At 44.4% G+C, this 16,740-nt stretch overlaps 1 protein-coding gene across 1 annotated transcript in view; it reads right to left on the bottom strand.

Annotated features, from left to right (window-relative positions):
- Positions 1-16,740, bottom strand: part of MYOM2 (myomesin 2) — a 99,472-nt gene that overhangs the window by 18,358 nt on the left and 64,374 nt on the right. Inside the window, exons 26-31 of the mRNA XM_011937545.1 lie at positions 12,355-12,499; positions 12,185-12,244; positions 9,852-9,919; positions 4,515-4,628; positions 4,239-4,326; positions 3,671-3,709 (exon numbers count right to left, since the gene is read on the bottom strand). Coding sequence (XP_011792935.1) covers positions 3,671-3,709; positions 4,239-4,326; positions 4,515-4,628; positions 9,852-9,919; positions 12,185-12,244; positions 12,355-12,499 — 514 coding nt within the window. The remainder of the gene's footprint in view (positions 1-3,670; positions 3,710-4,238; positions 4,327-4,514; positions 4,629-9,851; positions 9,920-12,184; positions 12,245-12,354; positions 12,500-16,740) is intronic.

Here is a 16,740-nt window from a genome sequence, read left to right as displayed (position 1 = left end):
CACCGCCTCACACCATAGTACTGCCACCTGCGGCTGCGTCACAGCGTCAGGCCGAGGTACTGCCGCCTGCGGCTGCGTCATGGCGTCACGCCGACGTACTGCCTGCCTGCGGCTGCGTCACAGCGTCACACCACGGTACTGCCGCCTGCGGCTGCGTCACCGCGTCATGCCGAGGTACTGCCGCCTGCGGCTGCGTCATGGCCTCACGCCGACGTACTGCCGCCTGCGGCTGCCTCACGGCGTCACACAACAGTACTGCCGCTTGCGGCTGCGTCACCGTGTCACGCCGAGGTACTGCCTGCCTGCCCGCGGCTGCCTCACAGCGTCACACCACAGTACTGCCGCCTGCAGCTGCGTCACCACGTCATGCCAAGGTACTGCCTGCCTGGACTTCCACACCTCCCTAAACCCCGCTAGTCCACTGCAAGGGAGGAAAGCACCCAGGAACCCAAGGGACAACAGGGGAGGAAATGGCCGACTTTGAGCCCATCCCCAGAGCTTCGGGAGGTAGAGGGAGGGGCATGAGGTCTAGGGAACTGTGCGGGGCTAAGAAAGCCAAGAAGTGCCCAGGGAATGGAGTGAGCCCAGGACTCGGAGGGTCCCTGCATCTGGGCCGGCTGCAGACAAGAGGGTTACTGAAAATCTGTAAGAAGCAGAGATCCCTGACCACCATCTCCCCCCCACCCCAGTCAGGTGGGACTCTGTTTCCTCTACCAGGAGACAGCAGTTCACCCTTCAAGGAATCACAACTTGAAAAACAGCTTGGGAACTGGGTGAAGTTAACAGACTGCAGAGCCATATTCCCTCACCCGACCCCCTTCCCTCCCCTCAAATTCGCTGACACTGATTCATTAAACCAACACCACCCTAACCAGGCAGAACACGGGAGGGTGGGAGCAGCCTGAGAGCAAACCACAGAGACCAGAAGCAGCTCCCCCAGCCTCCATCAGCCTCTCCCAGTGCTCCCCCATCCTCCCCCAGTGTTCCTCCAGCCTCTATCAGCCTCTTCCAGTGCTCCCCCAGACGTTTTTAGCCTCCCGCAGTGTGCTCCCCCAGCCTCCATCAGCCTCTCCCAGTGCTTCCCTAGCCTCTATTAGCCTCCCCCAGGGCTCCCCCAGTCTCCATCAGCCTCTCCCAGTGGTTCTCCAGCCTCTATCAGCCTCCCTCAGTGCTCCCCCAGCCTCTATCAGCCTCCCCCAGTGCTTCCCCAGCCTCTGTCAGCCTCCCCCAGTGCTCCCTCAGCCTCCATCAGCCTCTCCCAGTGCTTCCCCAGCCTCTATCAGCCTCCCCCAGTGCTCTCCCAGCCTCCCAGGGCTCCCGTGTATGAGTCTGTATGCATCGGTGTGTGAGAGTCCACATAAGTGTGTGCCCATATGCGTATGTGTGAGTGTGTGGGCGTCAGTGTGTGAGAGTTCACGTGTGAGTGCATGTATAAGTGTGTGTGTGTGTCAGGTGTGGGTATACTGGTGTGTGTGTGTATGAGTGAGTGGGAAATCGTGTGTGTGAGACTGCTGTGTGAGTGTGGGGATGTAAGTGTGTGGGTGTGAGTGTGTTGACAACGTGGCTTCCACTTCTTTCATTCTGATATGTCAGGGAGAGACTACGGCCCACGGTGTCCGGTTTCCCATGAGAATAAAGGTTCCCTAGTGATGTGGGAAGTTCTGGGCCTGTCCCCTCTGTCCCTATCCAACTCCCAACATAATGTGTATGTCCTCTCAGTGGCTGCATCTCTGCCTCAAGGTGACGAGCACACAGTGAGGACTCTGCCTTTTACATTTGCCTTATACACACTCACTCTTCAAACCTTCTGGTCAGTTCTGTTATCCGTGAGTGACCCTTGGGCACATAATGAGATATTTTAACACAAAATAATTTCATGAGTATAAGAGTAAAGCCACATTTTTACTACCCAAAACAATCTAAAGATTTAGTGCAATTCTTATCAAAATTTCAATGTTGTTTTTCACAGAAATAGAAAAATAATCCTTGGCCAGGCACAGTGGTTCAAGCATGTAATTGGGGAGTCTGCAGCAGGCAGATCACATGGTCAGGAAATGGAGACCATCCTGGCCAGTGTGGTGAAACCCCGTCTCTACTAAAAATACAGAAAAATTAGCTGGGCACAGTGGTGCGTGCCTGTAGTCCCAGCTACTCTGGAGGCTGAGATAGGAAAATTGCTTGAACCTGGGAGATGGAGGTTGTAGTGAGCTGAGATTGACCCACTGCACTACAGCCTGGCAACAGGGAAGGACTCCATCTCAAAAAAAAAAAAAAAAAGGAAAAATAATCCTAAAAGTCATATGCAATCAGGAAAGCCTGCAATAGCCTAAGCAATCTTGAGGACAAAGAACAAAGCTGGAGGCATCGCACTCCTTCATTTCAAAATATATTATATAGTTACAGAAACCAAAACAGCATGGCACTGACATGAGAACAGACAGATCAGCCAATGGAACAGCATAAAGAGCCCAGAAATAAAACTAAACATTGATGGTCAATTGGTTTTCAACAAAGATGCCAAGAAGATACAATAGGGAAAGACAGTCTCTTTAATAAATGGTGCTGGGAACACTGAATATCCACATGCAGAAGAGGGAAATTGGTGCTTTAACTTATGCCACAAGGGAAAATCCACTCAAATTGGATAAAAGACTTAAACGGAAGACCTGAAACTGCGAAGCCGCTGGAAGGAAGCTTGGGGGAGATGCTTCACCCCATTGATCTGGGCAGTGATCGCTTGGATAGGACGCCAAAAATACAGGCAACAAAAGCAAAAGTAAATAAATGTGACTGCACAAAACTAAAAAAGCTTCTGCACAGCAAAGGAAACAATTGACAGAATGAAGAAAGAACCCATGGATTGGGAGAAAAAATATATTCAAGCTATGCATTAGCTAAGGGACTAATACTTAAAATCCATAAGGAACTGAACTCCACAGGAAGAAAACAAATAACCCATTAAAAATGGGCAAAGGATCTGAACAGATATTTCTCAAAAGAAGACAGAAAAATGGCCAACAGATACATGAAAAATACTGAACATCTCTAATCATCAGGGAAATGCAAATTAAAACTGCAGTGAGATATCATCTCACACCTGTTAGAATGGCTATTATCAAAAAGACAAAAGATAAAATACTGGCGAGGAGAGAAGGCTACGCTTGTGCACGGTTGGTGGCATGTAAATTAATACAGCCATTATGGAAAACAGTGTGGAGGTTCCTCCAAAAACAGGCTGAACTGACATGTGATCCAGCAATCCCACCTCTGGGCATTTATTTGTAAAGATAACATAATGATGTAACGTGTACAACACAAAGTGAGAGTTTTGAAAATTCATTACGGCTATTCAGCACGTGTACAAAGCCGCTCACAGCAATTGTGTACAAAGCAATCATGCCAGTTAACCTAAGGCAGGATAGAAGAAGTGGCTAATCAGGAAGCCCAGACAGTTTCTTAAAGTAAAATTCAAACTCCAGACAAAACTGTGAGAAGTCCTTGAAGAAGCCTCATGGGCAGCAGATCACTACCCTGCCCTTCAATCCAGGGCCTCACACAGAACACCCACCGCAGCTCCATCGTGCCCTCTTTTGCAGCAGTGACTGCCCATCTCAGGAAATAGTGATTTCAGCACCCCAAATGACTTGAAAATTAAAAGGCATTTACTTACCACAGACTCTACTCATTGCCAAAATCATGTCGTCGTACACTGAAAATGAGAAGGGATACGCACCATTACGACATGTAATTTTAACAGAAAGCTGCATTTTCAATGTTTAATTAAATCGATACAGGAAATTGTGATATTCAGTTGAAAAATGAATCATTAAAATGGCAATCTTTATCCATAAAAGGCTTATGTGTGCAATAAATCCTTCTAACCTCTTCACTTTTAAACAAGGATCCAGAACGTTTTACTTAAATCCAACTCTACATTTAACTGAATCACTGCCTCGGTGTTTGTATCATTTTAACTGCATTAGTAATGGGTTACTTGGCTTCTGATGATGGACCAAAATGACATTTCATATAAACCCAAAGTAATATCACACATTATTCTAAAACACTGAAAAAACTCTGAAGGCAACCAAAGAACAAATATATTTTCTTGTACAGTGTTACCGCTAAAGAAACAAGGTGTGCTATAGCTGAGGCTAGAGATAGACCTGCCTTCAGAACACATCGCATCCTGCTGGTGAAAGGAATTTTTTGTTCGCAGAACAAAGGTTTTCTTTTACCTTTGCCAGCTATTTCAAGGATGGACGCATCTTGGCCTCTGTCATCTTTCAAGGTTGCCTTGTATTCACCATGGTCCTTCTTTGACAACTACAAATAAAACACATTCTATATTTATGTAAAATCAATACAGCAATAGAAAGTGTAATAAACTCTAATACATTTTCTTTGCAAACCACTGAAATTCAGGATGCAAATTAGAGGAATACAGAATTTCAAGTTATTTGAAAGTGCCGTTTTTGCTTTGCTTTCGTCTTGTATTACTCAATGCCTGATACCTTTGGGATGAGCAGCTGACAGGTTCCCCTCTCCAGGTCAGGCAATGTCTCCGTTTCATACAGAACGTCATCCTTGAGCCATTTGAAAATGGTTTCTTTCTTGGTGTTTGCAACCTATGAAATAGAAATCTTAAGTTTAGTATGTAAATCATTCTGACTCATGAGAAAAAGTCTATTAGAATTTTAAATCTCAGAGTCCCCTCAAAAAACCTTAATTTTTACTATAGACGGTCTCAGACGAAGGCTTATGGAAAAGCTGTCGCTCCTAATAATGTCAAACACATTTCTAAATTCCAGCTTCTAAAGTTATTAAGTCCTCACAGTTGCCCACAGAAGGACAAATGATTCTCGTCATTCTAGTCCATGAAATTAGAGGGCATAAAGATCTTTTGGTCTATATGAAATGTCATTAACAAAGACAAGTCTTAAGCAGTATATATAGGGATTTCTAAATAATATAGAATATTCTGAGGGTCTATAAAGCTGCTTGGCAGCTGCTCTTTTAGCAGCATCACATTTCAGGTACAGGGACACAAAGGAAATGAAACCTTAACATAAAAAATGCCCACTAGAGGTGAGGACCTTCCCTTAACTGAAATTCCTCACAATTCAATCACTGGCTAGAAACTAAGCTTTGTGCACTTTGAAGATAAGTGAGCGTTCCAATTCACGTGCTCTGGCATTCGTCTGAGGGACAAGGAAGAGTTCGTATTCAGCATGGCAGGATATACAAATCCCATCAGACTATGGGAGTCTGACAGTTCTACATTCACATCCATGTGGGTTCAAGAAGAGTGAGGGACGAGGTAGAATTCGGATTCAGCATGGCAGAATATACGAATCCCATCAGATTATACGAGTCTGACAATTGTACGTTCACATCCATGTGGATTCAAGAAGAGTGATGTTGATGACAAAAGATTGCAAATGATTCAACAGTGTGATCAGCTCTGCTGGGGTAACAGTACAACACAGAATTTCCACATGTGCTATGGGAAATGGCATCGTTCTTGACAGCACTGGGACTGAATCTCTGTGAAGCAGGGGTTTCGTCTGTTTCACTAACACTTGTCCCCAAGTGCATGGCTGCCTACCTGGCACACAGAGGTTGTCGCGTCAATGTTTGTGGAATACACAGATGGAAGGTATCCCACTGAGCTCCTAAGTAGGGTGTTCCTTCTAAAGTCAGAACCACTCTTTGATAAATCTTAGAATGGACTGAGGCTGAGGCTTCACGACTCTAGCACACGATCCTCTTTACTTTAACATTTCAAGATTTTCTTTGGTGTCTGTTTTCAATACCAATCTAATTGCTTACTGTCTCTTAAATCAATACTGTTTTCCCTTCCTCTCTTCTTCAAAGAAATTTTACATTGCTGGTCCTTTCCAATTTTACATTGCTGGTCCTTTCCAATAAATGCCTTTCCAATGACCTTCAATTTCTGTTTTCTAAAAAAAAAACTGTAATCAATGTATTTGTCCTATAAGTGGGGGAGGCGGTTCTAATTCCCCAAAACAACTCATTTGTTTCTTCTCTGCACTCCCTCAACTTCTCTCTACCATAAACTCTTTAAAATATGGGCACCTAAACTGTACATGAATGTCTAGGAAAGATGGTAACATCACTTCTTAGGCTACATATGGCCCATTCCTGACTCACACTTTCTAAGAGTCAGTGCTAATTCTCCACTTCTGCTGTGTAACAAATGTTTAACAGATTTTCTTATGTTTATGATTGTGGTTTCTCTGTGTCTTAAACTTTCAAAAATGGTTTTCTCTGAAGTTATAATGTGAATGTATCCCTGTATAAATTTTTCTCCATGTATTTTTTTCATGTAAATAATTTTTAAAATAGCCATCTGCACCACATTATTAAATGAAAAACCATGTAGACAAAATGGTGCACAGAATCACAGGCTTGACAGGGACACAAGTATGTAAATCAAATAAATTGCACAAAAAACCCTCAAATCTCAAAGTAATATTAGTTTTCCCAATATCTGTGTTTAAAGATTTATGAATCACTTTAGTCAGGTAACCTAAAATACTTTTAAATATTTATAGACAGTTCTATCCCACTAAGATGGTATCAGAGCCCATGGAAAGCAGAACTTGGGGGTCTCGCCACTGGCCTTGGGAGTGCACACCCACCTTTTATGGCATGGTCAGAACAACAACAACAACAAAGAATAAACTGACACCATAACCGCATCACTCTGACTTGCTCTGGGCTTTGAGTTGCTGACTCCCTAAGGAACTGATTTTTGCAGTGCTGATGTCTAAAATTTTGAGGAAATATACCTTTCTGCATAGGGTAAATAATTGGAGAAAGTTGTTTTTCCAGCATAAATGGACTACATACATAGGCTATCATCAGTCACCTGATGAGTTTCTTCCCTTTAAATATCCATTATGCTTTTCATTTGTTGAGAAAAACTTCTAAAGACCACCTCCCTTGCAGCTTCCTTGCAAGTAACCTTCTTCTCTTCTTTTATCAATGTTTTCATTTCTGAGTCTTCCTTTTAAACATACTAGTGCAAGAAATTCACTACCAAAAATCTAAGTATTTAATAAATTTACCACAACCTTGAGTGTGTTTGATATTAAAGCCTTAGCTCTAGTTATCACACACACATATATATATAAACCGGAAATCAAATTGCAAATTAATTACCAATACGGAGGATGATCAAAATAGTAAGAAAGGTTCGTTTCATCACACAAATTTCTACGAGCAACCTGCACCTATCTAGGGTGTGTTCAACACCCACCTAGTTCCAAACCTCCGTGCCCACCCTCCTGCAAATCCCTGTGTCTGGGTCCACTCCCGAGTGCACTGCAGACCTCTTCATGGCAGGTCCCCACCCAACGCTTACGCGCATCAACGAGTTCACACCCCAGTGTCCCCACCAAGGTGGCCCAGTGGAGATCACCAAGGCTTAGCCCTGCCTCCTCTCCATTTGTCCCGCTTGGCCTCACTTTCCTGCTCAACTTAGACAGCTGGTTGACCAACTAACTACAGTTAAGCAAGACCCAAAGTTCCTATTCCATCTTCCCTTCTTGCAACATCCATCCAGCAAGACCCCGATCATGAGTCTATCCCCTGACTCACACCAGGGTCACCGGCCACATCTGGAAACATCAACCCCAGCACCCCTATTTGGGCCACTACGAGCTGTCTCCACATTGGTGCACTCAACAGTGATTTCCATTCTTAATAAGGAGCTCCTGTCATGCCTCCTTCAGTGGCAATCACAGTCCACTCCTGCCACCCACCCCACCGTGGGCCACCTTCCTCATCTTCAACGCCCTTCAACCTTCACTGGAAAGAGCATGAAACCAACTGGCTACACTGGTGGATCTGCTGCTTGCTCTGCCCTGGTTTTTGGCATCACCCACATCCCCTCATTGTCTTTCACGGGGAGCTGCCCTCGGGGCCAAGCAGCCCCCTGCACAGCTGTGCTGACCTCCTGGTCTCATCACCCTCCAGGTCAGCACTGCCCCTCCTGCATCCCCATGCCCTCCCTTTCCTTCACCTGTGACTCCTCTTCTACTGACCCCTCTGCCTATAAATAGGATTGAGTGTCCCCATCCAGAAAGAGAGAAAGACAAAGCCGCCCTGACTCCCCTCTCTCCCTCACGGCCCGCTGAGCACCTCAGAGGGCAGCGGGCTCCTGCTCACATTCTCCCTTGTCTCTCATCTCCTCAGCCCACCACGTAGAGACCCCGCCTTGCCAATAGCACCCAGGCCATGCTGCCTCTAGCCACCCCTCCTCACCCAGCCACGCAGCACTTCCTCCAGCTGCCCATCTTCACCCGGCCATGCAGCACTTCACTCCGAAGTCCCTCCCTGCCAGCAGCCACCAAGTCATTTGCTTTCCCTCTGAACTCTCTGAGGGTTTCTGCTCAATAATCCCAGAGCTGCTCTCCTCTTCTCCTCTGACAATCTGAATTTTCCAGAATGCCCCAATTGTTTGTGATGTTCCTGTCTCTAAAGGCTGTCCTTTGGCAGCTTGACCCATTTGCGTCATGTCCACAGCCAAGCATTCCTGATACCTCATGAATCCACACCCAATATCTCATGAATCCACGTGCTCCAGTTGACTTTCCCATTGCTGCCAGGTTCACATGTCCCATTGTGAGCTGGTTATGCCTTATTGCCCATTCCACGGATATAACTAAATCTTCGTGAAATTGAATGTATTCTCAAAACCCTAAAACTTGGCCCTCCCCATACAGTGCTGATCTCAAGTAATATCACACCCACTCGGTCCTTCCCTCTCACCCACACCCAGCTACTTGCCAACTCCTGCTGGTTTTAACTGCTGGATGTTTATCCTAAATCTCCTTCTCTCTGTGGATATGAAACTGTCCTGCTGGAGTTACCCTTTCTCAGCAGCCTGCTGAAGCATCGTCCTCCAACCCTGCCACCTTCAGCCTTCCTTGTCAACAAGCAGCCCATGTCACTGCACTAACAGCCCTCAGGGGCTCTGCACCCTCTCAGACCATGGCCAGCCTCTGGGTCCTGCAGGAGAATGCCCCACTTGCCCATCAGCCTTGGGTTTTTTTTATTGTTTTTATTTTTAAGTGCACAGTTCAGCTTCTCTGTCCCTCCCTGCTTCTCTGTCCCTCCCTGCTTCTCTGTCCCTCCCTGCTGCTGGATCTTCCTGGAACCGTCTTTTCCCACTCTCTGGCCTGCATAATTCTTAGTCCCCTTGGCACACGCAGCTCAGGAATCATCTCTTTGTTGAAACTATCTGTTTACTTTTCTCTCTTATCTAGTAGACAATAAGAAACTAGTTTGGGGGTAAAAATAATGCATTATTGATCTTTTCCCCCCATCCCCTCATCCTGAGACAGTCAAATAGTAGGCGGTTATTAAATTGAAGGTTTGCTGCTTAAAAAGCAGATTTTTATATTTAGTAATAAAACATTTAATTACTACATTGTTAAATGAAACTGAAAAAAGCATCTTGTCTCCAAAGCATGCCTTTTCTTTCCTGATGAACTCGTATGAGCAGCACCTCCAGTGTATTTCACCAGGGCACTCTTTCTCATAAACTCAATAATAGTTTAAGTAAAATTTTTGTAATCCAACCTTCCATTGCATCCCATAACACTGTAATCTTTTCATGAAGAAGAAAAGACAAGCACTAAAGTCCAAGTAATAAAAACTCCACAGGACCCAAAAGCCACTCTGCCCATCCGCAGTTACACAGACACCACACGTTTTATCACCAGCAGCACAGATTTGGCCACAGCTGCTCCCTGAAAGGCCCCCCTCTGATAGGAACCAGAACGAGACTAGTGTTTCCCTATTAGAACCAGGTTTCTCACCTTGCAAACAAGTCGAACTTCACATTCTTCTGTGACGTCCCAGTGCAATTGCTCAGCAAAATGAGGGCCTAAGGAGGAAAAAAAGGAAAAACAACTTGTTAAAAAGGAAGTAAACAAATAAATATATAGCTATTATATATATACCTACATATATATGCATGGTGTGTATATATAATACAAAAGCATGTATTATATATATTTATGTAATGCATTTTTGGTGGAAGACAATAGCTGTGCAGAATGAAACTGAGATAGTTTTCAGGCCTTGGATGTTGACACATGTTAACACTGATTCTCCACTGGAATCTGTGCTTCCTGGTAGGAGCACACCGTCTGATGGCTCCTCCTTACTGACATCTCATATCTATTGCTCTTTAGAAAGGAGACTATTGAAATAATTATATTTTGTTTCCCAAAGTATGTCTAACCGAACATTCGACAACACGGTAAATATCTTTAAATAAGAGCATAAACATGAGATGAAGAAATAACAGTTTGACCTAGCAATTGTGTAAAACACATTTTCTTTAGATAGCATTCAAAATCAAAGATGGGTTTATGTATGTTTTTTAAAAATGTTAATCATTTTTATTTAAAATACATGTAGGAATAGGTCATACACTAATACCCTTTTGCCATTCAATGCAAAAATACAAAGCAGATTTGGGAAGTATGTGTTGACTTCTTTCATATACATGAATACATCCTACAAAGTTGGCCAAAAAATGTTCATAATGTAGAAATAAGTAAAATAAAATATTTGTGACTATTAGAAATAAAAACAATGAAAAATAAAAATGAATGTTTTGATTTTATGTTTCATACTTCATATTTTAATTTTTCTCAAGAAGTATAGAAATCCCATATATAAAAATATTATTTGAATAAACCCTTGGGGTATGTTTGAGAATCTAAAATGTATTCGTTTTCCTTTGTATCTAGTTAACATGTATTTGTAAAAGCAATCTAGTTAAAATATATTGTTTGTCGTTAGAAAATTTAAAAGCTCCCACAATTTTAAGTAGAATGAACAATTTCCTGTTGATAGGAATAGCGTCTACTGCCTTCTCTACATTTCAGAGTCAAATGATGCCCCTGCCTCCTCCACCTCCATTCTTTATTCTTTTTCATTAAAATTGCTGGACTCTGGACATTAAAGCTAGAGGCACGCTTTCTTCATCACTCATGGCTATAAAGTGGGTTCCTTTCCCATGCAGTTGGTAAGCCCCATGCATCTACGAGATGCTCAGCCCCATAAGAAATGTTAGGAATTCGACAAACAACGGAAGAGCCGGCCTGTCCTCTGAGTGCAGGGTAACTAACATCCAGCCCCTCACAAAGGCTCAGAGCCGGAGAAAGGAACAGCCGGGGCCCCTGCAGTCAGGGAAGGCCATAGCGGGAGGCCACAGGGAGACAGGAAGACCCACTTTGGACTTGGGATTGGAAAGACCTCAAGAGAGACAAGACCACAGAGACAGGCATGGACGCCCAAGAAGGGGCAAGGTGAAGAAATCAGTCCATGGGCCAAATCGGCCCATCCAGGAAGTTGTCCCCATGGTGGGAAATAAGATCTGGTTAAGCGGTGGGTGCAGATTGTGGAAAGCCTGCGTTTATCTGGTGCATGCTTTATGGGGCTCTTAAAGTGTTTTATGCAAAGGGGCGCCTAAAAGAAATAAGTGTATCGGAAGAACCACCTCCCAGCAGCATATAGAAGAGAGTAGTTAGTTAGCAAGTCAGCCACAGATCCTGGTTAGACTGATGGTTTCTTTGACTTAAGATAATAACGGGAAATGTGAACATTAAACAGACGAGTCTGGGGCTTTTAAAGGTAGAAGCATTTTTTAAAATGCAGGCAAAATACATGTAAAGGACAAAGAACAGAAAACTATACACATTTCTAGTGCTAAGAAATGGCAATGGTCTAACTTTTCTTTTTTTTTTTTTCTTTTTTTGAGACAAGGTCTCACCTGTTGCCCAGACTGAAGTGCAGTGGCGTGATCATAGCTCACTCCAGCTTCAACCTTGGGATTAAGCTAGGACTACAGGCATGCGCCAACATGCCCAGCTTCTTTTGATTTTTTTTTTTTTTTTTTAAGACAGGTTCTGCTTGTGTTGCTCAGGCTGGTTTTGAACTCCCAGGCTCTCGTAATCCTCCCACCTCAGCCTCCCAAAGTACTGGGATTACGAGCATGAGCCACCATGCCTGGCCTGGCCTAACCTTTAATCATTTAGAACAGCCTTTAGGGTCGCTTGGGATCACCTGCTTCTGACAAATACTCCAATCGTAAGTCTTTGCTTTATGCTGGGGGCAGGGGAGCAGGTCAGTGACTCACCTTGTTTCCTGAGAAATTCTTTCCTTTGAAACTCAGCCTCTTCCAGCACAGTCCTGAATGCTGAATTCAATATTTTAAAAAAATACATATGAAACATGTTTGCTTCTCTCCAAAAGAATTTCATTTGAATTATCTTTTATGGACATATGGAAATATTCGATATAGCATACCATCTCCAATAAGGACTAGAGAAGACTGACTTTTGGCTTTTCCGTCATGAATCTGCACAGTGTAGGTCCCCTCATTTTCAATGGTAAATCGATCCATCACCATCTCAATAATGCCAGTAGCTTTGTCACATTTAATTCTGTGTATCTGCAAGCAAAACAAGGGAAATGGAGAATTATACAAGGAAATCTCTCCTAGTTTTCCCTCTCAGCATTTAACAATTACATCAGCCATGAGATCTTAAGGGATTATGACAGGAAGAAACCAAAATGAAATTTTATCAAGGAAACCTCCCGGTGAACAAGGATCAAACTTGTATCACTCAGTGACAAAGCCTGGCTGTATGAGGAGATCTGAGAGTCCAAACCAAGTACCTTCTAGGCAGACTCCACACCTACCCAAGAATGAGTTACTAACATGAAGCAGATAAAATTCACAGGAGAAAATAAAATGATATGCAATTGATATGAATTATAACGATCACCAGCTGATGACAAAATCCCACATAGACAGCGACAACAGGCAATCTCCACAGCCACTGTCAGCTTCAGTTCCTGAGACACAGCACCCACAAGCCCCAACCTGCTGCTGCCCATCAGGATGCAGGAGTTTCAGGTGAGGAAAAGATAAATGGACCTCCAACAGGTGTTGACTTTTTTAATCACTTTTGATTTTTTTGTTTTTTAAATGTTTCATTTTATTCTACAGTACATGCACAGATATATACAAACACATTTTATTTAGGTAATCCTACAAGTCGAAGAACAAGTATTTCTCTAACACACAGATGCATTGAGCGAATATGATCATTTTTTTCCCTCTGATTTTGTGATGTTTATTTATTAAATTTTTAACTTCACTAAAACCATTTTCCCTACCTTTATTAATGCTTATTTCTCTTTATTTCTTTTTTATGTTTTATTTTATTTTTATTTTTTATTTTTTTGCTGGTTTCCTTATTTGGGAGTTTGATATTTTTACCTTTTTGTGCTTGATAATTATTAAAATTATTATAAATTAATATTAGTAGTTAAATTTCACTTTTTCACTTAAATAACTCTAATTCTAATGGAACCTTTCAAAACATCAATCATTCTGTGTAATTTTTAGAACTGTTTCAAACCAATTTCATATGGTATTAGTCTTTGCCAATGTATGTTCTTAATATATTCAACCATCTCTTCTTTGTAATTCTGAAAAGAAGTTTTCCTTTGTAACAGTATATAAATTTGTCACATCCCTGTGGTCCCAGCTACAGAGGAGGCTGGGGCAGGAGGATCGTTTGGGCAACAGAGAAAGACCCTGTCTCAAAAAAATAAAAAGAAATTTTCTTGGGATGGGTGCAGTGGCTCACACCTGTAATCCCAGCACTTTGGGAGGCCAAGGCAGGCAGATCACCTGAGGTCAGGAGTTCCAGACCAGCCTGGCCAACATGGTGAAACACCATCTCTACTAAAAATACAAGAATTAGCCAGGCATGGTGGCGCATGCCTGTAATCCCAGCTACTTAGAAGGCTGAGGCATGAGAATCGCTTGAACTCGGGAGGCAGAGGTTGCAGTGAGCCGAGATCACGCCACCGCACTCTAGCCTGGGCAACAGAGTGAGACTCTGTCTCAGAAAAGGGGAAAAAAGAAATTTTGTCATATGTAGTGCATATGACCAAACTACAAACATTTGCCCACACAATTCCCCCTTCCTGCCTGCAGTGCAGCTGTCTTATTGCTAAGATGGGAGAAAGATTGGGAGGGGAGGCTGTTGGTTGCTCTGAGAACATTAAACTGCATTGCTTCATGATTTCTAGGTTTTACTGTATGACAGGAACAGTCCACAGAAGCCTGGACTACCTGCCTCTCTGCTGCTTTGGGGATGAATGTAGGGATACATTTCATGCCTTGGAGTTCCCCGAGGGCCATGCCCCACAGTTCTGAGCTCGCAGGCCTCTCTGCAACCGTGCAGCAGCTTCTGCCCATCCTTGCCGTGGCCACCTCACCCGAATGCAGCCCTTGTGACTGGCTCCAAGGGAGACTTCCCTGATATCCCAGGGTGAGGCTTGGTGTTTTCTGGGGTTTCCACAGCCGTGTCTCCCCTCCCCCAGCAACACCCTGCCCTCTGGGGCACCCTCCCCGGCCTACCTATCCTCCTGCCGTCTGTCTCGCTAGACAATGAGCCCCTGAGAGCAGGCACGGCCTTACTCATCCCTGCAGCCTCATGCCGTGCCTGGCATCATGCCTGGCAGTGAGAAACACCAACACATGTCCGTCGAGGTTCTGATGAGAAAGTCAGCTGGAGGGGGCTTAACTCATCCTGCCATCCGTGGTGTTGAGGTGGCTGTGTTGTCTGACACTACTGACTGACACTGAACAATTTTAGAAGATAACTATCCTTCTAGGTGAGAGCCCACGGACGTGGTCAGGACCAGAGCGTCCTTCCCAGTGCAGACCCAGGAAGCCTTCTTGATCAACTGAGACCTTCCCCTCCAGATCAATCATTGGCTGAAACTACAAACCTGTCCCAGCCGGTCCTTCCTCCATCCCTGGCTGCACCTGTCACCTCCCTTCCTTCAACAGCTAACCCCCTGCACCACCCTCTTTGACCTCCCTGCTCTGGTGCAGCCACGCCTTGGGCACAGAAGCCCCAACCCAGGCAGCATCTGGGGTAGAGGCCTCCCAAGGCCATCGCCCGCTCCCAGCTCACCTTCCCCACGCCTCTGCTCGCTCAGCGTTTAGGATGCACTAAGATAATGAAAGGTTTTATGGCTGCTAGTGGATTGCATTGTACTCCACCTGGACGATACAATGTCTGACATTGAGCAGGGTCTTGACAGTAGAAGGACCACATCCCAGTGTGTGACTTGTCCTAAATGCAGCAGTAATGCAGGGCAGAACGGCATCCAGGACATCCATCCAATGTCCAATGCGGGACTTGCCCCAGCCATGCCACCGTAGAATCACGGGAGTCTGGACGCCCGGCCTCGGCGTCCTCGTGCCCAGAGTTAGCAGTACGGCAGTCTCAGCTGCTGTCAATATTTTCTGCAGATCTTCATCTACCTTTGGATTGATCCCAGCTGGAATTGGGGCAAAGGCTTTGCAGCCTGAATAATCTTACCCAGGATCCAGAGAGGCTCTTGGAGCCTCATGAGCAAAACAAAAAACTAATAGTCTGTGGCGCTCAGCAAATGAGGCAGCAAAGGAGACTCTGTCAGCCCTTAGAACCACACTCCTCTTACAACCCTTGCCTTAGCAGCAATACTACAGAGAATTTCTATCTGCAGGTGACAACGTAAGTTTAGCTAGAAAATCAGCAACCTTCTTCTGATAAATCACGTGCATTTATTTTCACAATGTTCTTTCGAGTTTACATTTCTGTTTTGATATTGCAAATGCCAGTGCCACCAGAGAGGCTTTAGAAGAGGAATATTAGCAAACTAGCCACTTGGTTCAGTTTCTTTCTCTGTTCATTTTCTTCAGCATTGTTTCTAAGTTCTTCTGCCTGACATTCAAAGCCTGTATCTTCTGACCCATTCTATTCCCAACAATATTTCCTAAGATCACTCAGGCAAACAGCCCCCTCCGTTGAGCCCACCCCTCCACTTCCCTGTGTCCCTATTCCCTGATTATTCCTGGCTCTCTGTGCACTTGAGCGGCTCGGAATGTCTCATTCTCTCCCTCCCATCCCCAACCCCCACCCCTCGACCCCCGATTTCTACCTCCTTGACATCCATTTCAATAACCCTCTACCCTTGAAATCCTTCCTGACTACTTCAGCCTCTTCAACTCTCTGCCTTCTCTGAATCGTGAGAGTGTTTACTGCACTGTTTTAATAGAACCTGGGTTCTATCTTTCTTCTCTGTCCTCCTCTACCTGAAGGTTTATTTCTTTGACCCATGACAGTCTCTGTAAGGGCAGCTTCACATCTGACTGTTCTGTCCCTGCTGGTGCGTTGGCCAAGCGGATATTCACCAGGTGACGTACAGGATAGGTGCTGCCATCCACTGGGAAAGGAACAGGACCGCCCAGGCTCCCAACAGCTCCCGGGGATGCTGCAATCGTTGCTTCATTGAATCTGACTTTCAGGGTTTATGTGAATAAAGTCTGCTCCACTCCTACCCCAGGTTTTGATTTCCCATAAACACAAAAATCACCTTCACAATTAGAAATTCCAATATTATATGAGAGATGTAGATCACACAATGTATACTGTGTAAGATCACTGAGACTTTTTCTAAACAGAAAACTGGCACAGGAAATTGGTACATGTAAAATGATAGAAAGAGACAGAAATGGATGAGAAGGCATGACCTCAGACTGTTTTTGAGGGAGATTATTTTAAGAAATGGCTCAGCTGGGCGCGGTGGCTCATGCCTGTAATCCCAGCACTTTGGGAGGCC

This window comes from Colobus angolensis, unplaced genomic scaffold (assembly GCF_000951035.1).
Source record: "Colobus angolensis palliatus isolate OR3802 unplaced genomic scaffold, Cang.pa_1.0 Scaffold165, whole genome shotgun sequence".
In the NCBI taxonomy this organism is placed as follows: domain Eukaryota; kingdom Metazoa; phylum Chordata; class Mammalia; order Primates; family Cercopithecidae; genus Colobus; species Colobus angolensis.
The sequence above is the reverse complement of the archived record's forward strand: the minus strand, read 5'-3'. Positions and strand labels throughout refer to the sequence as shown.